General features: G+C 44.9%; 1 protein-coding gene across 1 annotated transcript in view; it reads left to right on the top strand.

Annotated features, from left to right (window-relative positions):
• Positions 1-1,371: 1,371 nt before the first annotated feature.
• The window catches only part of PLB1 (phospholipase B1), a 148,953-nt gene continuing 125,166 nt past the window's right edge, over positions 1,372-25,158 (top strand). The window contains exons 1-8 of the mRNA XM_049904022.1: positions 1,372-1,381; positions 2,947-3,023; positions 11,745-11,968; positions 12,359-12,410; positions 14,647-14,821; positions 18,795-18,807; positions 22,960-23,044; positions 23,916-23,978. Of these exons, the coding sequence (XP_049759979.1) occupies positions 1,372-1,381; positions 2,947-3,023; positions 11,745-11,968; positions 12,359-12,410; positions 14,647-14,821; positions 18,795-18,807; positions 22,960-23,044; positions 23,916-23,978 (699 nt within the window). The remainder of the gene's footprint in view (positions 1,382-2,946; positions 3,024-11,744; positions 11,969-12,358; positions 12,411-14,646; positions 14,822-18,794; positions 18,808-22,959; positions 23,045-23,915; positions 23,979-25,158) is intronic.

The raw sequence follows: 25,158 nt of genomic DNA on the forward strand, positions 1-25,158 counted from the left end.
ATGTTATCTTTCCCTTATTCAGAATGCTGTTAACTTTTTTTTTTTAACTTTACCACAGTATCTGTGGAATTGAAAAATTAAGTGTTTTATTCAAAAACATGTCAACTTGCACACTTAAATGTATTTTATCATATGTAAATTAGACTCTTAAAAAGTAAAAAAAAAGCTAAATGTTTTCAAATACTGGTCAGAGGTAAGCTGAGATGAGGATGGAGCATCTTTGGGTCTCCCCATCTGCCTTTTCTTCCCTTTTACCCAGCAATCAGCAAAACCCTGTAACTTCAGTTATCTAGTGCTGCTATAACAGAAATACTGCAAGTGAATGGCTTTAACAAACAGAAGTTTATTGTCTCACAGTTTAGGAGGTTAGAAGTCCAAATTCAGGGCACCAGCTCAAGGGGAAGGCTTTCTTTCTCTGTCAGTTCTGTCAGTCCTTGTTAATCTTCCCCTGGTCTAGGAGCTTCTCAGCACAGAAGCCCTGGGTCCAAAAGATGTGTTCCACTCCCTGTACTCCTTTCGTGATGGTACCTATCTCTCTGCTAGCTATTTGCTCCTTTTATCTCTGTTAGAATAAAAGGTGATGCAGGCCACACCCCAGGGAACCTCCCTTTATATCAGATCAGGACTATGACCTGAGTAAGGGTGTTCACCCCAGCCTGATCCTCTTTAATATAACCTAATCTTGCCTCATTAACCACTGGCAGAGAATAGGATTTACAATGAATAGCAAAATTTCACCAGATCACAAAATGGAAGACAGTCACACAATACTGGGAATCATGGCCTAGTCAAGCTGACACATATTTTTTTTTGGGGGGGGGGGGTGGCATAATTAAACTCATGACACCGCTCATCACAGTGAGTGTTAGGAACCCCAGGAATTGCTCTTCTCTTAAACTCACATCATCTTCAGTCTGTCCTTGAATGTCCTTTGCCTTCCCTTCTTTGTCCTGGATCCCCAAACAATCATAGCTATTCATCCAACATTATCTTCCACTTTGCTAAGGACGGGGTAAAGGAATCTGTGATAATGCACCAATGCGTCATATGAGGTTATTGCTAACCCCTCCCAGATAATACTTTGCTCTTCAGCCTGGAGATTTCGCCCTAATTGGTTGCATTAATGAAAGCACAGTGTCCCAAATAATGGAGGAGGTAGTTGGTGGAATTGAATCTGGGCTTTCTTAGCACAAGGCAAATTCTTGAGCCGGGCATGTACGTGGGGGCTGGGAAGAAGAGGCCTAGCTGAGGAAAGACTGTAAATTGGGAAGTGGGTTAATTCTGGTCAAATAAACTGAGCAATTTTTGTGTTTTTTTAGTGACCACCCAGGCTGTCACTACTCCTGGAAGGAACACGTTGGAAGAGCAGCTATGGCCAGAGGTGAGGGCTTTGCACTGGTGAGGGGAGTTAAGGAGATTTTCCCTTCCTGGTGGCCCAGTGATTAAGAGTTCAGCTGCCAACCTAAAGGTCGGCAGTTCAAATCCACCAGGTGTTCCTTGGAAACTCTATGGGGCAGTTCTACTCTGTCCTATAGGGTTGCTATGAATCGAAATCAACTTGAGGGCAACAGGTAGTGGGCAATCCAAGTCTTAATGCAATTGGTAAGCCCTTCCCTGAGGCCTTAAAGGAATGGGCTGAATGAGTTTCTTCCACTAGCAATAGTTGGGCCACCTGACAGAGCAGAAAAAGCATAACCATACCTCCTGGAATTTGGAACTCATCTCCCTACAGACTGAGTGGGAGGTTCCCAGAAGTGTCCAGAAAGGGGTATAAATGGGTCTGTTATCTCTGTGAACCTTGAAGCAGATGTTGTGAGTTATCTGAAGGCATCTGGGTGAGGTCTTCTCAGAATATCCACAAGAGTTGAGAGTAAATGCTGTATCTCTTACTGTAATCAGTAATTCAAGAGAAACTAACCAGTGTCTTCTGACGAGAGCCAGCTGTGTCCAAGTACTACAATTCACTTGCACATTTATGATCCCCTTCCTAAAGGCATTCATGTTATCCACAGAAGCGAAAGTTACTCTGGGACCTTGGTACAGGCATCTGAGGAGGTCCAAGTGACCTTGAGGACCCAAGCACTGGTCACAGGTTCCTTCTCTGCTCTCAAAAAGACTCCTGAAGCCCCTCTGGGCTGGGGACACTCAGATCTGGTGGAGACACAAGATTCCTTCAGTTTTAAGTTTATCCACTTTACAGTGGCAAATAAACATAATGCCTCATTTGGTTGCTTTTGTGTAAATAATCAAATTAAAAAAGGGAGACTACATAATACAAATAAGTATAAAAAAACCAAACCAAACCTGTTGCAGCCAAGTCAATTTTGACTCATCGCGACCCTATAGGTCAGAGTAGAACTGCCCTATAGAGTTTCCAAGGAGCGCCTGGCAGATTTGAACTGCCAACTCTTTGGTTAGCAGCCGTAGCACTTAACCACTACGCCACCAGGGTTTCCACACAAGTAAGTATAATGGCATAGAATTGGTTTTTATTCTCCATCATTCTCCCTACCTCTCCATCCCACTGTTCCGAGATGTCATTAAGTGCCACCTACCAAGTCATTGTCAGTAGACTTATGTCCCCTTTTTCCATGGGGTTTGGAAAGCATGACTATGGACCATTGTTGCTTCTGGATTTTGAGGCTAGAGCAAGTACATGGTCATTTCTATACCAAGTTTTCAGGACCCGCAATATTTCCATATAAGGTAATCGATGTTTCTGATGTTTGGTGTCCATTGCAGCCCCTGAGTGATTTTCCATTTCCATGTAAGGCAGAGGAGCCAGGACCCAAAGTGCCTTCTGAGTCAGGTATGTGACCACTGACCACAAGTGACTGCTTTCTGATGTGGCCAGCACATCTTGCACTCTTTCCGAACCCTTGAGGAGTTCAAGTCCTCCATCTTTCCCATCCTAAGCCCCTCACACCACCTCTGTTTGCCCCTCAGTTATTTTCATGCAGGGCAGTAGCCCAACACACTGCTCAAAGGTAGAAACCAACAAGGCCCAGCAGTGGCTTGCGTGGGTGAGGGTGACTTTCAGGAACTCTCCTCCCTGTGGGTGGTCAGTGTCACAGAACCTTAGTCACTACATGGCATCCCCATTCCTGTAATGGAGCACAGTAGCTTCTCGAGGCTTTTTTTTTTTTCTCTCTATAATGGCTGAGTTTGTCTAATAACTGGATGCTGTGAATATCATTCTTGAGCTGGTCTTCTTCCCAGCTTTATCATATTAAATGGTTGTATTCTAGACTGTGTTTAATGGCTTTATTTATGATTTCATTACACTGACTTAATCAGTTAAACATGCTATTCTTGTTGTTGTGTGCCACTGAGTCAATTCAAACCCATAGTGACCCCACAGGACAGAATAGAACTGCCTCATCCGCTGTAATCTTTATGGTAGTAGATTGTGGGTCTTTTCTTCTGCGGAGCCACTGGTGGATTCACACCGACTTTTTGGTTAGCAGCCAAGTGCTTAACCATTGTGCCCCCAGGGCTCCTTATGCTATTCTTACTCTACTATCATATAAGGACTTTAGGTAGAAAAATAAATAGATGCATTTCTTAGGAAATGAGCTCTTTAAAAAGTTTTCTTCAAACTATCCCATAACATGAAAACGGATATGTCAGTGGTTTTTAGGGACATTAATTTCTAAAACATTAGTGACTCAGGTGGGTAAAAAAAACGTGGGTGGTACAAAAGGTTAATGCTCTCAGCTGCTAACCAAAAGGTTGGTGGTTTGAGTCAACCCAGAGGCACCTCAGAAGAAAGGCCTGATGATCTACTTCCAAAAAATCAGCCATTGAAATTCTGATGTAGCACAGTTTTATTCTGACATGCCCAGGGTCCCCACGAGTTGAAATCGGCTTCATAGCAACTGGTAAGGTAAAGGAAGGCAGGTGGGTAACAGAGGCTCTCAAGGGTATCCTTCGTATATGCCTTGCAGCTGATGTTTACGTGTGTTCACAGACTTTGAATGTTATTTTCTGACAATTTCAAGCTAAAGTTCTCCTTTTTTGCATCCAGGTGGTTTTCATTTTAATTTTTGCCTTCTTACTTATTTACGGCCCAGAAATGCAGAGCCATGGGTTAGAGGGAAGTGAGAGGCAGACAGAGGTCCAGGTGAGAGGGAAATGGGGCATGAGTTACCCTTCATGGGATACCTGTGGGGGAGCCTGAGTCAAGTTGAGAGTATGGCATCCAGAGAGGACTGAATCTCTTTTCAGTGGGATCCCCAGGCCTCCCAGTGACTGCCTGGCCTTCTGCCTTCCAGTCCCACATTTGTCAGAGTCAACCTCAGTGACTCAAGGGCTAGGGGTCGGGTGTGGGTCTGCCCCTCCCATGGCCTACATTTTGGAGACTGTAGATCTGACCTTCCTACACGGGTTCTTGTCTTTGTAGTTCACTCTCTGAGGCCTTCTGACATTAAAGTTGTGGCAGCCATTGGGAATCTGGAAACTGTGAGTATTTAAAGGGACTGGGGGTTAGGAGGTGGGGGTTGGCACTGGTGACCCTCTGCATGAGCTCCCGGTAACCAGGTGGAATGCCTTATTTTGGGAGAGAAGAACATTATGTGAGTTGGAGAAATCCTAAAAATGCAAGGGGTACTGAATCTTTCTTTGAAAATCATTTTTTACATCAAGGTGAGAAAACTTATTTTTCTTGGGGAGGTCACTACCCATTGATAAATGAACGCTGACACAAGATTTTTAAAAGTAATCATCTTAAAAATTTCTATTTCTGTGATAAAGAAAAAAAACGTTTCCCTGGTGGCATGATGGTTAAATGCTACGGCCGCTAACCAAAGGGTTGGCAGTTCAAATCCACCAGGCACTCCTTGGAAACTCTACGGGCAGTTCTATTCTGTCCTATAGGGTCACTATGAGTCAGAATTGACTCGATGGCAACAGGGTTGTTCGGGTTACTTGCTTTAATATGATGCCAAATCAATCTTTGTTAATAAATTTTAAGTGGCATATTTTATGTGATTGGTAAGGGAGAAAGATAAGAGGTAAAAAGGGAAAGATGGGAATGGAGGAAAAAGGAATGAGCAGAGAGAGGTATCTGGGGAGAAGAGAGCTAGAAGCAAAGAATGTCAGTGTGTTTCCCCAATCAGTCATTGCTTCCCACAATCCCACCTGCCCTGGTCTTAGTAAAGCTGTCACAGCCCTGCTGCCCCTCAGGGCCTAGCGACCCCAGCCTCAGGGAACACATCTTTGTCATGTCTCTGCTCTACCCAAAGCTGTACTTGTACCTCCACACTTGAACCTGGGACATTCCCCTGCCTCCCCTGGTGTCTTCTTCCCAACTCTGATGACCGCTTTTCTTTCCCAGCACCCCTCCCCTGTCCCCAGTGCAGCCTGTATCCCTGTGCCGCCCCCCCCACCCCCCAGACCCTGCCTGCTTACCTGAAAACTCCAACCCACTATTCCACGCACAGCGCCAGCAGACCTAATGCCCCCAGAGCACCTGGGCCCATTTCCCTTTTCTCCTCTTCACACATAACCAAGTCCCATCCCTCTGGAACGAGCCTGGGACACTGCCCAGCTGGTGTCCGCTCTCCCATGTTTATGAACGCCACCTCTGCTTGAATGCTGGGTGAAGATGCCCATGCCGAGATCTTTTATTTCTTGTAGGCCTAAACACAAATCTACTTTGTGTTAGTCGTCTGGTGCTGCTATAACAGAAATACCACAAGTGGATGGCTTTAACGAAGAGAAATTTATTCTCGCACAGTCTAGTAGGTTACAAGTCCAAATTCAGAGCGTCAGCTCCAGGGGAAGGTTTTCTCTCTCTGTCGGCTCTGGAGGAAGGTCCTTGTCCTCAATCTTCCCATGTCAAAGAGCTTCTCAGGCACAGGGACCCCATGTCCAAAGGATGCGCTCTGCTTCTGGTCCTGCTTTCTTGGTGGTATGAGGTCCCCAATTCTGTGCTTGCTTGCCTTTTCTTTTATCTCTTGAGAGATAAAAGGTAGTACAGGCCACACACTAGGGAAACGATCCCACCCTAATCTCTTAACAGAAAATTACAATCACAAAATGGAGGACAACCACACAATACTGGGAATCATGGCCTAACCAAGTTGATACACACATTTTTTGGGGGGACATAATTCAATCCATGACGTACTTGTTGACCACAGTCGTGAAAGCTGTGGGCAGGGGTGGTAGGTATAGTGGGAAGAAGGGTGTGAAGGTGCCGCTGTGTGGAGCACGAGGCTTAATATTAGAAAACTGACCACGGACCCCATGGAAACCTGGCAGGTCAAACTTCCCCTTCACCATCCTTGTTTCATTCTACTTGTGCTGGTGGATTTAAAATTGCAGGCATTGCTGTCTGTATGCATCAGTGGGGTGTTTGAAGTTTTGCTACTGGAGAAGATGTGAAAGGAGAGATGGAAATAAATGAGAAAAGCAGGCTACAGATAGGAGGCTGGCTTTGCTAAGCCTGTGTCTCTGCATACTGGTGCTTATTCCAGACCTGGAATTCCGAACACCTTCCTGCAGGACTCACGTACTCTTCCACCTGGGGCAGGGACACTCATTGCAGGGAAATCCTCACCCAAAAAAAAAAAAAAAAGTCAGGTTTTATTATTCCAGTGCAGTGACTTCCACCCTCTACTCCCATCTCGGGAAGTCTCTGTCATCACGAATTATTCAGGCTTGGCAGCACCTGTCACTCAGTCACCCTTTCTCCTTTTGGGAGCCAGAGGCAGACGCCGCTCAGTACAGCTTCAGTCCCAGATGGTCCCCACCACCAGAATCATTACCATCACCCCAAGGGTGTCACTGCCTCTAGGATCCAACCTGAAAGCACAGCTTCTCAGATGCCTCCCTCTTCTGTTTGGCTGGAGAGATGGCCATCGTAAAGTTAGCCTGGTTTGTTTAAAAAAAAAAAAAAATCAGGCCAGGGAAAAATAATGGAAGGCATTGAATTAAAAAAAAAAAAAAAAAAAGGTTCTTAATGCTGATGCTTCTGCTGTGGGTTCCTGGAGCTTTCTGTAACCAAGTCATACTCACTTATTCATGACTGTAACTAGCATTTATTTAATTGCTATGGGCCATATTTTCTTCTCAGAACTTTAAAGGTCAGATTTGTAGAAGTCATTTTCAAAATAACACTCGTGATACATGTTCAATAAAAGAAAACACTTTTAAAAACCCAGATGTATGTAGAATAAAAAACAGAAGTCCCCATTCACAGGCCCTACCTCTCTGCCTCAGCACGTGCTCACACTGGTGCTGATGCTCAGCACTTGCGCTTTCTTGCACTCTCTCGTTTATAGGGTTTATACTTAAAAAAAAAAAAATCCTACATAGGATCATATTGCAATATACTGTCTGTGACTTATTTTTTTCACTTAATAAAGAGTCATAGACATTTTACAACCCACTCTACCAACATCCTTGAGGGCAAGGCCCGTGTCTTATTTAGCTTTGTGTCTCCAGTGCCTGAGTACTTGCCACAGGTGTACATTCAGCAAATGAGCAGTGAGAAAAAATGGATGGCAGCAGGCCAAATTGAGAAGTAGGAGCTTGCAGTGTTGTCCAAGCTTTCCATTTCTTCACAGGTCACTCAACTCTTCCCAGTTCCACCATGGTTCCTCTTGTTTGCTCCTTCTCTCCCTCCCCGCCTCTCTTTACCATTTTCCATCAAGCTTGTTCTGAGAAATGTATCTTCTATCAATCATTGTAGGAAGTAAATTGGTAGTGCCAAGTCGTGCCATGAGCAGGAATCAACTCCACAACAGTGGTTTTTTTTTTTTTTTTTGGATTGTTTAAATGCTGGGTAGTTAAGTGTAAACCATGGTGACTCCATGGGCATCAGAGTATAACTGTGCTCCACAGGGTTTTCAATGGTTGATTTTTCAGAAGTAGATCATCAGGCCTTTCTTCTGAGGTGCCTCTGGGTGGACTTCAACCTCCAAACTTTTGGTTAGCAGCTGAATGTGTTAACCGTTTACACTACCCAGGGTCACGAGTTAAGGATAGATGAGCTTTTTAGCATGAAGCCAAAGCAGTTTGGGTGTAGGCCATATGGGTGAAGCTGTCTACCTGTCACCATCATACCGTAAGACACTACCTTCTAGGAATTTCAAGAGAGATGATTTACATCAGAAACTGAAGATAATACTATAACAACAACCAATATTTACTGAGCACTTTCTATATACTAGGCATTATCCTAAGCATCCCCATGGGCTTGCAAAGGACAGAAGCCCCAGGTGGGGTTACCATTGTCTTACCACCTCCAGCCCCCAATTGACCAATTTCCCACCAGAGACTCCTGTGTTGTTCAGCATGTTACCAAGGGGCGGGGAGGGGGGATCAGAGACTTGCTTGGTTCATCCAAAACATATTAATTGGACAAATATATATTGAGGACTTATGATGTGTCAGGCTCTATTCTAGGCCTAAGGAATAGAGTGGAAAGCAAAACAGACAAAAACCCCTGCCCTCGTGGTGCTTACATTCTATTCAGGGGAGATAGACAAGAAACAAAATAAATTTTAAGTTGTGGGTAGACAATAAATAAAATAAATTTTAGACTGTGAAAGGTCACAATAAAACAATCTCTTTTGTTTCTATGTAGAATGTTAAAATTTTATGATTCATTTGATCTAAGCTCTCCTGCCTCTGTTTTCTGTTCTGAGGAAAACATGCATACCTTCAATTGCTCTAAAGTCTGACAATTATGCTGCTGAGGAAAGCCTAACATTCTTCCCTCGCTATACAACTACCATGGGGTGGATGTGGTCTTTCTCTGAGTCCACAGGTTCCCCTTTCATTGTGGGAGGGGTATTCTGATAGGCAGCTTAGGGTCTCATAAGGAAAGATTCCACCACCTTCCTTGGCTGGGCTATTAACATCTCATGTCTTTTCCAGCCTCCAGACTTGGGGATGGTTGACCTGAAGAAGCAAAAATGGTAACTGTTCTGGAATCCCAGAATAATAGAGCAGAAAGGAGACTTAGAGTCTCTCTGATCTAGTCACCTTGCTTTACTGAGGAAAACCGAGGGCCAGAGAAGCTAGATGCTGTGCTCAAGGCTACCATAGGAGCAGGTGGCAAACTGGGACCAGACCCAGCCTCCCAGGCCAATAATCCCAGTACCAGTGAACCATCATGGCCCCTCTGAGTAAATAAGGAGGAGATGTGGGAGGGGCAAAATACTGGAATTCTTGCTTCCCACCACCTGGTCTCCTTACTCTACTCTTGGAGAACAGGGCAGGGTTTGGGTCAGGGTCAGTCAGTCATTCTACACCGGCGTCAACAGCACCTTCCAGTGTTGGGGTCAGCAGTGGGAAGGAGGAGGAGGGTCCAGAGGGTGCTGTTACCTCCTTTCTGGTGACTCCAACATCATTCAAGCTGTGTCTCTGATTCCAGGAAGGAGAACCCCAGAACCAAAGCCAGGCTGACCCAAAGCTTATTAGGAAATAGAGCATAGCAGTCAGGGGAAAGAGTTGTTGGTAGGGAACAAATACAGCCTAACACTTGTGTGGTTGCTACTACTTATAGGACTGAAGATATGCCACAGCAGGTGTGCATGCTAGCAACAGGTGAGTCCTGTGTTTCCACATCTGGATTCCGGATTGTCCCGCCCTTCCCACCTAGCAGTATTTTGGTTAATGAGGATGCACCATATTGGCCGCTTCATTACTAGAGCCTGAGGGGAAAGGGGAAGGCAGTCCTAGAGGCCAGGTCAGATAAGGGGGCCAGGGCACGAAAGTCACAAAATCTCAATGGAAGGCATGAGAACTGTGTCCAAGGGTCTCTGGGCAAAGAGAAGTGAGTAGGCATTGGGTTGACCTTAGGGAACATGGGAGAGGGGTTAGGTGCTGGTGTGAGGGCTGGACTGGGGTGCTGACACAACCCTGAGGCTTTTTCCCACATGCCTGGACTTGTAGCACTGTAGCTGAAAAACTGTCAATGGTTCACTCCTCAGGGAGAGGACCCGGGCCTAATTTTCAGTCTATTTCATTTTGTAATAACTCCTTGGCTTATAAGTACATCAAGTGGGTTCAGGAAAGTGAAACTGAGAAAATAAAAATCGATTACAATCTCACTATCCAGTGACAATCATTAACATGCTGACCTTTTTATATATGAATGTGCTCATGAAGATATTATGTGTAACCTGGTGTTTTTCATTCATATCAGAGGTCCCTCATGACTCTCTGCATTAAGTCATCTCGAAGCCCCTAAATCCCTTAGCTCCAACTGAGTTAGCCTAGTGGGACATTACAGTCTCCTATCCTTGGGGCTCATAAATCAGGAACAAGGAAAACCACGGCTCACTCCATAATTAGAGTGAGAAGATGCAGACCGCAACACAAATGCTCAGAGGAGCTGACCCCCCAGGGGAGTGTAATCAGCAAGGGAGGGAGGAAGCCAGTGTTGTCCATTCAACCGGTGAATTTACATAGAGGGCCAGGGGTTCATTAGACACCCCAGGGAGAGGAGGAGGGATGAAGATGCTGGCCCTGCCCTCAGGTTCTCATCGCAGTTCAGCAGGAGAGGTTGAAGCCTGGTGTTCTGTCCCTTTGTGATCTGATTGACAGGTGAGGGGTTTTTGATGGTCAAACTGGTAGGAAGGTCCCCATGCAGAAAGTCAAGGACTCTGAAAGAATAAGCCCTACATTGTCATTGTGGTCTTCACTCCCGTGTCTAGTGCCTAGGCCTGGCCCTGTTCAGCTTTAAATGGTAGTGAGCGAGAAATGAAAGTGTGGCGTATTGGGGGTGTCTGGGAAGCCACAGATGCAACTGCTGCTTTGTCTGATTTTAATTTCTCGTCATCCATCCTGTAAGAAAGTCCTCTCCTTCCCTCCCTCCCTCTCTCTCCCACTATCTCTCTCTCCCTCTACCTCTCTCTCACTCACACAGGCACGCATGCACGCACACAGCATCCCTACGGTCTTGAACTGGGCTCAAAGCTCTCAGTTTTCTCCCCATGTGTGGGAATTGGCTACTTCTGCAAACCTTGTCAGCAGATAGAAAGCAAAATTCATTAGTTTAAGGATGAAGAAACCCAGTCACAAATGAGTGAGATGGCTGCTTAAGATCACAAAGCCAAGTGATGAAGTCTCCTGCCTCCAGCCCAGTTCTCTTGCCCCAGCCCCATCTGATGCTTGGGATGCCCCCAACAGCCTGGGTTCCACATTGAAGGGAGCCCCTCTAAAGCTGCCTTCTGCTCCCAGAGAGCCCCCAGGCCCTGCTGGATGGGAGCAAAGAGAAAAGGGGACTGTGATGGGGGTGGAGGTATCTTCCTCCCCTTCCTCTCTCCCTGCTCTGCCCTCTTCTCTCTTGGGAGCAAGACATAAGCTCTCCTGACAGCATTATTTTTAGCTCTCTTCTGGCTGTCAGCACTGGGATATGTTCTCTGTGTGTTCCCTGGAGCTTTCCCGCCCCACTGTCACTCTTGGGAGGAGGGAGGGGGCCGGGAGTCAGCCTGTGCCCTGGCCCTGCATCGCTTTCTCTAATGAGGCAGTAGCTCATGGCAGTTAAAAGCTTTGGTGCCCTGAAGCACTGGCTTAAGGCACAGTAAAGCCAGTTGTCTAAGTTGCTTACCTTCTCTAAGCCTCAGTTTCCCCTAACTAAATTGGAGCTAATTTGCCCTGGGTTTGTGGAGAAGATAGAACACAGAATACTTGTAAAGTGCTTAGCACCATGCTGGGCCTGGCACTTGACAGGTGTCAATTTTCACTCCATTCACTTCCAGGGGCCTGCAATGAGGCTGACCTCATAGCTCAAGGCAGGGTGTGAAGGCTATGCCTTGGGACGGGAGCAGCAACCCCACTCCCTCACCCTTGAAGGGTCAGTCCTTAAAGATGGCCTCCGGGGCTCAAGGCCAGGACCTCAAACCAGCCCTCTCTCTCTAGTCCTCTCAGATATCATCAGACACTTCAATTCCTCTGTTCTGAGGTCCATGTGCTTTCCTGGGAAGAGTCTTGTGCCCCTCGATGACGATAAGTAAGTTCCCTGTCTCCTCCCTCCAGGTTTGCGTATTTCTGCTGGTCTCTGGCACATAGGCCAGAGGATCTGGGCTGGACTGGCAAAGTCAAAGAGGCTTAAAAATAGAGGTCTTTATCAAGCCAAGCTAAAATGTCTCTCTCTTGCTGATTTCAGTCTGGCTCATGGGCCTAATTTTAACCATCAGGTCAATGTCTGCCCTTCAGAAACCAAAACTGGTCCCATATGGCCTCAGATCACACACCGGCAGCTGGGTAGGGGCAAAAGGCAATCTTCCAGCCTGAAGCCGTGGCTGTGCCCACATCCCAGAAGTGCCAGGCTTCAGGGTTAAGTAATCCTGCAGAATAATATTTAACTGTTTTTTCTCTCTGCATCCCTCCCTCTGCCCAGAGACCTGTGGATTCAGGCCAGAGAACTGGTGAGAAGCATGAAAGAGAACTTGGTAAGAATCCATGGGACTTCCAGCATGGTTGGGGCTACCCACACTTGCTGTGAGGCAGGTGGACAAAATATACCAAGCAATGAGGGCCTGGTACCATCTTACCCTGTGCTCAGCTACTGGGGTGGCCCGAGCTCTTCAAAAATGTCCTTTCCAGGTGACTCTCTAGAGGTTATTCAACATAGGACTAGTTCTTTCCTTCGGAATAGTTTTCTGTGAGGTCCTGCCAAAAGTAGCTGAGGGACAAATGACCTCTACTGAGGTAGCTGAGAACTTGGATTCTAGAGAAGGGCCAGTTTGAGTTTGAACCCTGAATTCTCCACCTATTGAGTTTGAACCCTGAATTCTCCACCTAATAGCTGTATGATATTGAGTAGGGGACTTAACCTCTCTAAATTTCAGTTTTCTCATTTATGAAATGGATATAATAAAAGAACCTGAATCACAGTCCTTAAAAACCCAAACCAAACCCGTTGCCATGGAGTCACTTCTGACTCATGGTGACCCTATAGGACAGAGTAGAACTGCCCCCATAGGGTTTCCAAGGCTGTAAATCTTTATGGAAGCAGACTGCCACATCTTTCTCCTGTGGAGCAGCTAGTAGGTTTGAACCACTGACCTTTCGGTGAGCAGCCAAGCACTTAACAACTGTGCCACTAGGGTAGTAGTTGTATACTCTTTAACATGGCACCTGGCACAAAGTCAGTGCTTGATAAATGACTGTAGCTGTCATTATAGTGGGGATTATCATTGTTCTTAACTACCATATTCATCGTAGGTCTTAGATGGAGGCCTCTAGTATGTTTATATGGCCTGGGACCACCTCTCCTAACAGTTTAGATACTCTTTACCTAATAACTCATATAAATTTGTAATAAGCATCCTCAGATATTTTGTGCTGTCCTTAGGGGCAAGTATCAAATCAAGGCAAACCTTGCTACCAAGCCAGCTCTAACTAAGCATTGAGCCTGGATGGCTAGAACCAAGGGAAACTTCTATCTCAACCAGCCATGCATGCATTAAAGAGTTCAGGCATTACCAAGGAACTCATTCCAGGTCATATAGGGGCAGTAACAAATGCAAGAAATAGGCCATAAAGAGTTTGTTTCACCCTAGCAGGAGGATTCCAGAACTTCTAGCCAAGTCATAAAACCATGTGATTATTCTCAAAGCCAGTTTGGAGATCCCTAATCCACACCCTTAATTTCACAGATGAGGAGACTGAAGTTCCAAGCATTCACGTGACCTGTCCAAGGCCACACAACTAATTCATAGTCCAATGTTCCTCAACTCTATGCCTCTTAAAGCACAAATAAAACATTTATTTCACAAGTATTAACATTCATAGTAGAAAAACCAGAAAACAGATAAGCACAAAGAATATTAATGTGACCAGATCAACTGCAGAAACTCAAAAGGTTAGATAGGAAGCTTAGGGGGCAGGGAGCTCAGGTGAACGGGGAAATTCGGAAAAGGAGGGAGAATGGTTGCACAACTTGAAGAATTTAATCAATGTCACCAAATTGTATGCATAGAAACTATTAAATTGGTCTATATTCTTCCGTGTGTATTTTCAACAGCAACAAAATTAAAGTAAATTATCAAAAAAAGATTATTAAAATCATCCTTAAACCTAATACCCAGAAATAATTACTGTCAACATCTTGGTGTGTACTCCCTCGGTGGGTTTTTTTCTTAGCACATATATCTGTATGTGTTTTATAAAAAAGGGATGCTGCTGTATATAGATACTTTTTATAACCTGCTTTTCTTACTCAGTGTATTAACATTCCCATGACAATAATTACCGTTCCGAGCATTGTTTTAATAGCTACGTAGCAGTTCCTATTACGAGTATTCCACAGTTTACACAGCCAGTTTTCTATTTTAGAAATTTATGTTTCCAGTTTTCACTCTTATGAACAATGCTCTAATGAATCTAATTGTAGCTAAATGTTTGCACGTATCTTTAATTGTTTCCTTAAGATACATTTTGGGAAATGAAATTGTTGGATCAAAGGGCATGCCCCTCAAAAAAAAAAAAGTTTTTTGATATATTTTGCCAAATTGCCTTCTAGAGCAGTTGTACCAGATTCCTACCATATACTTCATCTTTTGGAAAAAAAAAAAAACTCATAAATATGATTTTATGGAGGTGGGTGTATGAACTTGAAAGACATGCAGGAAGGACATCTTTGGGTGCAAAGTCTTACCTCTGTTTCTCTCTGACGCTGCTCAGGAACTCAGTTTTCAGAATGACTGGAAGCTCATCAATGTGTTCTTCAGCAACGCAAGCCAGTGCCACCTGTGTTCCTCCAACCAACAGGTAAACCACAGGCTAGGCAGCCCAGGACTTGTAAATGCTGGGGCGGGGAGCCAAGGGAACGTGAACTTAACCTGCCTGATCTCCACCTGTAGGAACCCAAGGAACCATATATAGGAATAGGTGTTCTTAATGTACTATCCTGCAGATCATGATCAGGTAGCTAAGCTGAGCCAAGGTCATCCTGCAGCTGAGAAAAATCAGCTTCCCAGCTAGTGAAAAATTATTTTGCTGGTTTTAATTTTGGTTTCATATGAGTACTGAGTTTAGGAGAAAGCAGGATGTGTACTCTGTCATCACCCCTTGATGCCACGAGCTCCAGCTGTTGTTTAATTTGGGAAAGCTGCTGCCTATTATCCAGGTAGAGTGTTTCTTCTAGGTGAGTGAAACACATGGCTTCACTTATTCTTTATGTAGGTGACTTTCTATAACTTAAGTCCTTACTTAAAAACCTCCAGGTTCAAAAAGTATAAGAGGTGGCTCAGAAGCCAAGGCCATGGTGGCATAAATGTTCCTCGGGACCCTCCAGCCTGGCTGCCACCAAGCTTCCCTGCCACCTAAGACAGTCCAATTGCCTGCCCGCTGTCCTCCCAGCCCTTCTTGCAGACCTCTGCTAGGCCATGACACAGGCATGGGTAAAATTAATGAGGTGCTGCCTCTCTCCCACAATATATACTCTTGCCCTCCTCATAATGCCCCATGACCCCATTGACTCCTGGCCCTCCATCAAAATTCCCCTTTTTAAAACAATCTTGGACCCTGGGGTATGCTAATGGAAACCAGCTTTCCCCAACCAGCTCTTGGTAGTTCCATGTTCCTACAGATCTCCTGGGCTTGTAGCATATAGATAACGGAGTTTAATGTTCTAGTTCACCTCTTTTGGTTGACTGTTTTCTCCAATGCCAAGAGAAATTTACATGCCCTACTTATTTTCTGCCCCCACTCTCTTTTTTGTCATTATGCATACCAGCATTTATTCATGAATTTATACATTCATGCATTCAAGTATTCAAACAAGCATTTAGGCATTGCTGTATTCCTCTATATATCCACTGGACCATGCACCCATGCACCAATCCATCCATACATTATGATATTCATGCATAACCAGAGGCATAGAGAGGGTAACGAGTGCCAGGGGCAATCTCTAAATTGCGCTTCCCCCCCGTGCCCCTCCGTGCCCCAGTTTCAAGATGAATAGATGTTGATAGCAGCAATGTGCCAGCAGAAGCGCCTTCTCCCCTCTTGACCAGCTGCCTTGGTTAGGTGCCTTTCATATTTGAGGCACCTTGGAATGTCATTCCTTGCCTCATCTGGTGCCCCTTTGAACTTGTGCCTGGGGGCAGGTGCCCCTCTGCCCTCCCCCCCCCGCTACACCTCTGTGTCTACCATGCTTGAGGAAGGGCATGGAGCCACACCAGGTTAACAGAAACCACTTGGTGGCACCTCCTCCCCGTCAAGTGGCACCCAGGGTACTAGCCATACCTACCATATCTTAGATACACCTCTGTTATATCAGCTAATTTTCTCTTCTTGCATGCAGACATATGCCGTTGTATTTATGATGAATTTGTTCATGCTATGAGTATGAGTTTGTTCATACTTTTCACGTGTGAATGCATTCATAGATGCTTCTACTCATTAATGATTTCTTCTGTACATTTTATCTTGCACTCAAGTATTCTTACGTGAATTCTTGCATTCTTCATGTATTTGTGTCCTCAAGTATTCTAAAATATATGAAGTTCCTGTGTGCGTGTATTCACATATTCAGTGTTTACTTTTTTTATTGTTTTTGTTTATAATTTTTATTGTGCTTTAAGTAAACGTTTACAAATCAAGTCAGTCTCTTACACAAAAACCCATATACACTTTGCTACACACTCCCAGTTACTCTCTCCCTCCACTCTCTCTTTTTTGTGTCCCTTTCGCCAGCTTCTAACCTCCTCCACCCTCTCATCTCCCCTCCAGGCAGGAGATGCCAACATAGTCTCAAGTGTCCACCTAATCCAAGAAGCTCACTCCTCACCAGCATCCCTCTCCAACCCATTATCCAGTCCAATCCATGTCTGAAGAGTTGGCTTCAGGAATGGTTCCTGTCCTGGGCCAACAGAAGGTCTGGGGGCCATGACCACCGGGTCCTTCTAGTCTCAGTAAGACCATTAAGTCTGGTCTTATGAGAATTTGGGGTCTGCATCCCACTGCTCTCCTGCTCCCTCAGGGGTTCTCTGTTGTGTTCCCTGTCAGGGCAGTCATCAGTTGTAGCCGGGCACCGTCTAGTTCTTCTGATCTCAGGATGATGTAGTCTCTGGTTCATGTGGCCCTTTCTATCTCTTGGGCTCGTAATTACCTTGTGCCCTTGGTGTTCTTCATTCTTCTTTGATCTAGGTGCGTTGAGACCAATTGATGCATCTTAGATGGCTGCTTGCTAGCGTTTAAGACCCCAGACGCCACTCTTCAAAGTGGGATGTAGAATGTTTTCTTAATAGATTTTATTATGCCAATTGACTTAGAAGTCCTCTGAAACCATGTTCCCCAGACCCCTGCCCCTGCTACGCTGGCCTTTGAAGCATTCAGTTTATTCAGAAAACTTCTTTGCTTTTGGTTTAGTCCAATTGTGCTGACCTCCCCTGTATTGTGTGCTGTCTTTCCCTTCACCTAAAGTAGTTTTTATCTACTATCTAATTAGCAAAAGCCCCTCTCCTACCCTCCCTCCCTTCCCCCTCTCGTAACCACAAAAAAATGTTTTCTTCTCAGTTTAAACTATTTCTCAAGTTCTTATAATAGTGGTCTTATACAATATTTGTCCTTTTGCAACTGACTGATTTCACTCAGCATAATGCCTTCCAGGTTCCTCCATGTTATGAAATGTTTCACAGATTCTTCACTGTTCTTTATTGATGCGTAGTATTCCATTGTGTGAATACACCAAACTTTATTTATCCATTCATCCCTTGATGGGCACCTTGGTTGCTTCCATCTTTTTGCTATTGTAAACAGAGCTGCAATAAACATGAGTGTGCATATATCTGTTTGTGTAAAGGCTCTTATTTCTCTAGGATATATTCCAAGGAGTGGGATTGCTGGATTGTATGGTAGTTCTATTTCTAGCTTTTTAAGGAAGTACCAAATCAATTTCCAAAGTGGTTGTACCATTTTATATTCCCACCAGCAGTGTATAAGTGTTCCAATCTCTCCACAGCCTCTCCAACATTTATTATTTTGTGTTTTTTGGATTAATGCCAGCCTTGTTGGAGTGAGATGAAGTCTCATTGTAGTTTTGATCTGCATTTCTCTAATGGCTAATGATCGTGAACATTTCCTCATGTATCTGTTAGCTACCTGAATGTCTTCTTTAGTGAAGTGTCTATTCATATCTTTTGTCTGTTTTTTAATAGGGTTATTTGTCTTCTTGAAGTGGAGTTTTTGCAGTATCATGTAGACTTTAGAGATCAGGGGCTGATCAGAAATGTCATAGTTAAAAACTTTTTCCCAGTCTGTAGGTGGTCTTTTTACTCTTTTGGTGAAGTCTTTGGATGAGCATAGGTGTTTCATTTTTAGGAGCTTCCAGTTACCTAGTTTTTCTTCTGCATTCTTAATGGTGTTTTGTACACTGTTTACGCCATGTATTAGGGCTCCTAACACTGTCCCTATTTTTTCTTTCATGATCTTTAGCGCTCTAGATTTTATATTTAGGTCTTTGATCCATTTTGAGTTAGTTTTTGTGCATGGAGTGAGGTATGGGTCTTGTTTCATTTTTTTGCAGATGGATATCCAGTTACACCAGCACCATTTGTTTAAAAGACTGTCTTTTCCCCATTTAACTGTTTTGAGGTCTTTGTCAAGGATCAGCTGCTCATATGTGGATGCATTTATGTCTGGATTCTCAATTCTGTTCCATTGGTCTATGTACCTGTTGTTGTACAAGTTCGGTATTTACTTTCATTAAATTTTAGTTACACAAGCAATACACAAATCTTTTCTCCTTTTATAAAATGAAAATATTACACTCAAAGCTAGAACACCCTTTGGCCACCACCCTCAATCCTGTTTCTCCCCCTCAGTTTCTAAAGATAGGTAATTCTATGAATTTCCATGTATCTTTAGATCTGTGAGCCTCACTATTTTATGTGTGTGTAAAAGAGAAAAAAAAATTAACATAAATAGTATTACACTGTATGTATCATTGAGCAGGTTTTTTTCACTCACCGATTTTTTTTTTTTTTTATATCTAGTCACACAACGGACTAGTGTAAATTTACTGCATTTTATTTTGCCATTTCCCTTTTGATGGCCATTTGGATATTTCTACTTTTTCACCATTATAAGCAATGCTACAGTAAACAATCTTGTTCACTTGAACATGTACAAATGTTTTTCAAACTGTGGATTCAAATTAGTGAGTAAAAAAATAAGTTTGAAGGATCACAACCAAAATTGTAACAAATAGAAACAGAATAAACTATAAAATATTAGAGTTCACTACATGTAGTAAGGTAAATGTTGATTCCTGAAACTTTTGACTTATTTCTACATGGACACCTGTACTGGCTTGCAATGTGAAACTTAGACTCTGGATCATGTTCAAAATCACTTAAAGAAAAGTGCCTAGAGTCGATTCTTAGACATAGAACTGCTGGTCGTCAGATGTGTGCAGTTTTAGTTTTAATAAGACACCAAATAAGAGAATAATTTTGAAAATCAGTTGCTGTTGAGTTGATTCTGACTCATAGTGAGGGTTTTCCATGGCTAGTTTTTTGTAGATCACCAGGCCTTTCTTTTGAGGGACCTCTGGGTAGACTCAAACCTTCAACCTTTTGGTTAGCAGCGGAACATGGTAACCATTTGCACCACCCAGGGACTCCTTAGGGACTGCCTAATTGCCCTCCAGAGTAGCTGAACCATTCACATTTCCATCAGTGTCTGAGAGCTCCTGTTCCCTATAGTCTTTCTAATTCTTGTTTTTTGTCAACATGTGGAATTCCCTCGAGATGAAGGCATGTTGATACACCGGGACTGAGTTTACTCACACAAAGCACCTCATAGTTTTAATTGGCTAAACATATGACAAGAGTAATCCTGCTTCACTCTAGCTTCTAAATGGCAGGAAACCAGTGACTTGACCACCATAAATTCAGTTCGTTGTAGCAATGCTCACTAGCATCTGCTCAAATCCACTTGTCGTTGCTTTTTTTTTTCTTCCATCTTGATTTTTCCTTTTGCACAAAGACCACCAAATCTTTGAGCCAAGAATAAATCTCGCCTCCATTTTTATTTCCTTTGAAGGGCCTTGTGGTGCCTAGGTCTGCCTCACTTGGCTCCCCTGGCCTAGGCCTGCCTGCTCTTCCCTTCACCTCCCTGAGCTTCTGTAGCTCAGACCCACCACTCACCCCCTAGTCTTCCGGGCTTGCCTCTGGCCATAGCACAGCTCCATCTTCAGACTAACCCTGTGGCATAGCTCAACATCCCCTTTTGGAATAGTCCTTACACAGCCTTTTTTACATTCCTCAAAACACACCCTAGGCACAATCTCTCCCTCAGTGGTTGTCAAAATGTGCTGTACAGAGTCCCGGGGCCACTGGAGGTGTCTCTGAGGACAAAAGTCAAGTCAGAGAAGGTGGCCCCCAGGCTGCTCCCTGACTTCACAGAGCAGCTTTGTTTGCCTTTGTCATGTGTTGAGGGTTTCCCAAAATAGTTCACATGGGGGATAAAGTGTTTTAGTGTTAAAAAGGAATGTTAAAATACTGTCCTGCCCTATATTAGGACTTGGAATTCGCCTCCCTATAGTGTTGCTATGAGTCGAAATTGACTTGACAGCAATGGTTTGTTTTTTGGTGTTTTGCAGGGGGAGGCCTTGGAAACTGTTGTGGTGTAGTGGTTAAGAGCTACGGCTGCTAATCAAAAGACCAGCAGTTCAAATCCACCAGGCACCCCTTGGAAACTCTATGGGGCAATTCTGGTCTATCCTACAGGGTTGCTATGAGTCAGAATCGACTCAACGGCAATAGGTTGGTTTTTTTAGGGAAGCCTTAATTTTTTTAAGGAGCCCTGGTGGAATAGTGGTTAAGCACTTGGCTGCTACCTGAAAGAGCAGAGGTTCAAACCCTTCAGCCACTCCACAGGAGAAAGATATGGCAGCCTGCTTACAACATAAAGATACCAAACCAAACTTGTCATCAAGTTGACTCAGACACATAGCGACCTTATAGGATAGAGCAGAACTGCCCCATAGGGTTTTCTAGGTTGAAATCTTAACAGAAGCTGACTGCCACATCTTTCTCCCACGGAGCAGCTGGTGGGTTCCAACCGCTCACCTTTTAGTTTACAGCTGTGTGCTAAACAACTATGCCACCAGGGCTCTTTCCATAACGATTATAGCCTTGGAAACCCTATGCGACAGTTTTGCTTTGTCCTCTAGGGTTGCTATGAGTTGAAACTGACTCAATGGCAGTTTTTTTTTTTTTAGGGAGAAAACATTGGAAAGAGCCTTGGTGGCGCAATGGTTTAAGTACTTGGCTGCTAACCAAAAGGTTGGCGGTTGGGACCCACCAGTGGCTCCATGAGAGAGAAAAGACCTGGCGATCTGTTCCTGTAAAGATTACAGCCTAGGAAACCCTAAGGGGCAGTTCTACTCTATCCTATAGGGTCTCTATAAGTCAGAATCGACTTGAGGGCACACAACAACAACAACAGGGGGGTCTTGGAGTCCCTGAGTGGTGCAAACAATTAAGTGCTCAGCCACTAACTGAAAGGTTGGTGGTTCAAACCCACCCAGAGGCACCTCAGAAGAAAGGCCGGTGATCTACTTCTGAAAGGTCATAGCCATTGAAAACCCTACGGCGCAATTCTACTCTGTACACATGGGGTTGCCATGTGTCAGAACTGACTCGATGGCTACTAACAGCAACAAGAAATTGGGCTCCTTTAGAGGGAAATAGATAAGGGCTCTTTTTGGATTTCTTAAGACCAAAACCATAAGGAAGTAGATCAGGACCTATTGGCTGGGCAGTGACGACTATGCTCCAGGCCTTCCCTGGTGGGTCGTTATTCCAAGCACAGGTACTTCATGAGCAAGTGGTAGCTTGGGTCACAGCAGTGACATGTGGTACTTTTAGAATCTGGACTCTTTTTTGCTGGTCTGTACTTACAGTCTAGTTTTGTTAATGAGTAATATCAGAAATCAGAAGAAGAGAAAGCAAAATGAAGGAAAAAGACCTCAAAGCTGCTGATACCGCAAGAAAACATACACATTTACTCACTGCAGCTGTGTTAGGAACAGATGTGAGCATCTGGGAGGACACACTGGCGGTGTGGCTCAGGAAACCTGAAAAGGTTCCCACCTTCTGACTAAGCACCCTAACTCTTTGGAACAAATCCCAAGGAAACAAACGTGTTTGATACTAGAGCATTCTTTGAGATCTAGGGACCAAAAAATCTACGTAGAAAGGTACAAGTTCATTTGGAAAAATAAACTTTTTCCTGACATTGGGGTCAAGACGGACTATATGATGTGCAACCTTATAGAGGAGAGACATTACATGTGAGTGTAATGTCTTCCACTGAGGAACAAGGACAGTTGGTGCCCCAAGTGACAACCATTCAGGCCTGAAAGGGCTGGGTGGCCCCATTCAGTCAGCAGCTGGGAACAAGCACCTCCGCCGAGAAGGATCTGAAGCAGGGTTCCCACTGGGGGGCCGGGCAGGAGTCCCCTGCTACACCACTGGTTGCGTCGAGTCAGCTCTGACTCACAGTGACCCCATGTGTGTCGGAGTAGAGCTGTGCTCCACAGGTTCTCAGTGACTGGTGTTCAAGAATAGATCACCTGGTCTTTCTTCGGGGGCACCTCCGGTGGACATAAGCCTCCAACCTTTTGGTTAGCAGCCAAGCACATTAACCGTCTGCACTGGGGTTAGCCCTGCTGCCTTAAGGAAGCAGAATGCCCTGAATGCCGGACAGATGGGCAACAAGGATGTTTCTAGACAGAGTTCTCAAGGGTCTTCAGAAAGGAAAGTGTGATGCTTAATGCCTTGCTCAGAGACAGACTCGCTTGGACAGGAGAAAACTAGTACAAGCTTTATCATGGTTCTCGAAACTGAGCTGCCTCCCAAAGGAAGTCTCCCTGAAACACGAACATTCCATTTCTCAAAGGAATGTTGCATTGTTTTCTCCAGCACTGTGGGTCCAGGAGATTGGCAGCTGTCTCCAGAGTCACTGCCTGTGTCCCCTCAGGAAACAGAACAGCACCTGGGCCTTCCTTGTCTCCTATCTGAGCCAAGTCACCTCAGGGGACAGTCAGTGTGCAGGTAGCTTAACAGTTAGTCTGGTTGTCAACTTTATTTTTATTTGGTTATTTTTACACTGAAAAGACAAGCCAGGGCTGAAATTGGAGGTGCTCTCGTTTGTTTATTTATTTTTATTACCTGCAGGGAAGGAACAGGTGTGTGTGTGTGTGTGTGTGTGTGTATGTTGGATGTGTAGAGGAAAAAAAAAAAAAACACCATTGCTGTCAAGTCAATTGACTTATAGTGACTCTATAGGACAGAGAACTGTCCCATAGGGTTTCCAAGGAGCACCTGGTAGATTCGAGCTGCTGACCTTTTGGTTAGTAGCCGAGCTCTTAATTGCTAGGGGACATACCCAGGTGGCAGAAGCCTACTCGGTCTCTTCCTCTGGGAATCCTTTTCTTACTCAGGGCAAATGTGGCAGGGATGGGGTCTGAGAAAATAGCACCAAGTGGAAGTCTGAGGCCTCAAATCCTGGAGTCTTAAAACCAGGATTAATTGAGTTCTCCCTTTGGATCTGATTTTCCTCAGATAAAAGTGATCCCAGCAGCCTTTATGAACAAGTCCAGTCTTCCGCCCCTCAACATGAGTGTCACGATTGTATCAGGGGTGTTTTACCTTGCCCTGACCTTCAGTGTGCCCTTTCCTAATATGGGACACCTACCTAGATGGGGTTGGTTTTTCTCCAGGTGGATGATGGCTTGGGAACCCAGAGACTGGAGGAAATCCAGGAAGTACTGGGAGTGTTACACTTATTGGTGGGAAACCAGGGTCTAAATTTGTCCTTGCCACTGCCATCTCAGCCAGGGAAGGGGCTCAGGCCCACTGGAGTCTGGGCTTCCTCAGCCTTGTGGGCATGGTTCTCCCTGTCCCACCCTCACTGGGCACATTTCTTTCTCACAGAACAGCCACGTGAAGTATAGCATGGACAAGCTGACCCGAACCCTGGACTACCTGCATCAGGAGGTGAGGCTTACAGCTTCCACAGCTCCATAGCACAGAAGACCTGGGGCCTTTGCAGCTGGGAGACAGCTGCCTGTCCAAGGATGGGAGGGCGAGTTCTGGGTTTTATTCCCAAATGGCCTCCCATGGGAAGGAGGAAATGAACTCCTTTAAGGGAGATCATTCTCTAGGGAAAGGGAAAGCTCTGGAGAAGCTGTCTTTTCACCCTTTTAAATTAAAACATGGATCAGGCATAGAGTTGTCTACTCTTGCAAGGATATTTCTGAGACCCCTGAGGAGAAAGAAATAAAGCACAGTTCCTTACGGAAGAGTTGATGGACCTACTCTTTCTTGAGGCCACTGTCTGACTGAATCTGGGGTGATGACAGACTGGAGGGGCCCTGACAGCCATCAAGGTTTCCCTCCTGGAGTGACCATGATGAATACTGAAGGTTCTGGGGATCCTAGGGGGAACTCTATGGCTCTCACTTTCCCATCTCCTCCCCCTGGGTGGCAGCTCTTCTGTTGGAGAGGGTCTACAGATCTTGCCACTGTGGGCTTGCTCCCTGTTGGCACCATGGTGGGGAGGCACTCTGCTTCCGTGAGGGATGGTGAGTAATACCTTTCTGGAATGGCATTGCTGGAAGCTTTGGACAGAGTCCAACTGAACACCTCCCAAAAGAGTGTGCCTATTTAACAAAGGAGAGGCCTAACATGTTCGACCAGAGCCCAGGGTTCCAGAGAGGCTTCTGAGCAGTAATGGTGACTTGATGAATGCTCATTTTCTTCTCTGTTGTGTACTCCTAGGTCCCCAAAGTATTTGTGAACCTGGTGGATCTCTCTGAGGCTATGGGCTTCTCTCACTGGCATCAGGACACTCAGCTCAGGTAAAAACGGAATGGAAGGCAACCAACATCTGTTGAGTGGCTACCATGTGCAGGCACTGAGTAGGGCACTTGTGTGCATTAATCCTATGAGGGAATTTACACAAGTGGAGAGTGACAGTGGTAAGTAATGTGTACGGACCACACAGCTAGTCAGTGGCAGTCAGGGGAAATCCCCTGCCGAGTATGCTTTGGGGACTGAGTTTGAAGGATGAAATCTTTGGTCTGGCTGATGTGTTGCCAGATGACCTACCCCTGCCAGAATGATTTGAGAATTAAACAATGGGTTTGACAAATCATCTCTAAACCAAGAATCGTTG

This window comes from Elephas maximus, chromosome 12 (genome assembly GCF_024166365.1).
Source record: "Elephas maximus indicus isolate mEleMax1 chromosome 12, mEleMax1 primary haplotype, whole genome shotgun sequence".
NCBI classification, from domain to species: domain Eukaryota; kingdom Metazoa; phylum Chordata; class Mammalia; order Proboscidea; family Elephantidae; genus Elephas; species Elephas maximus.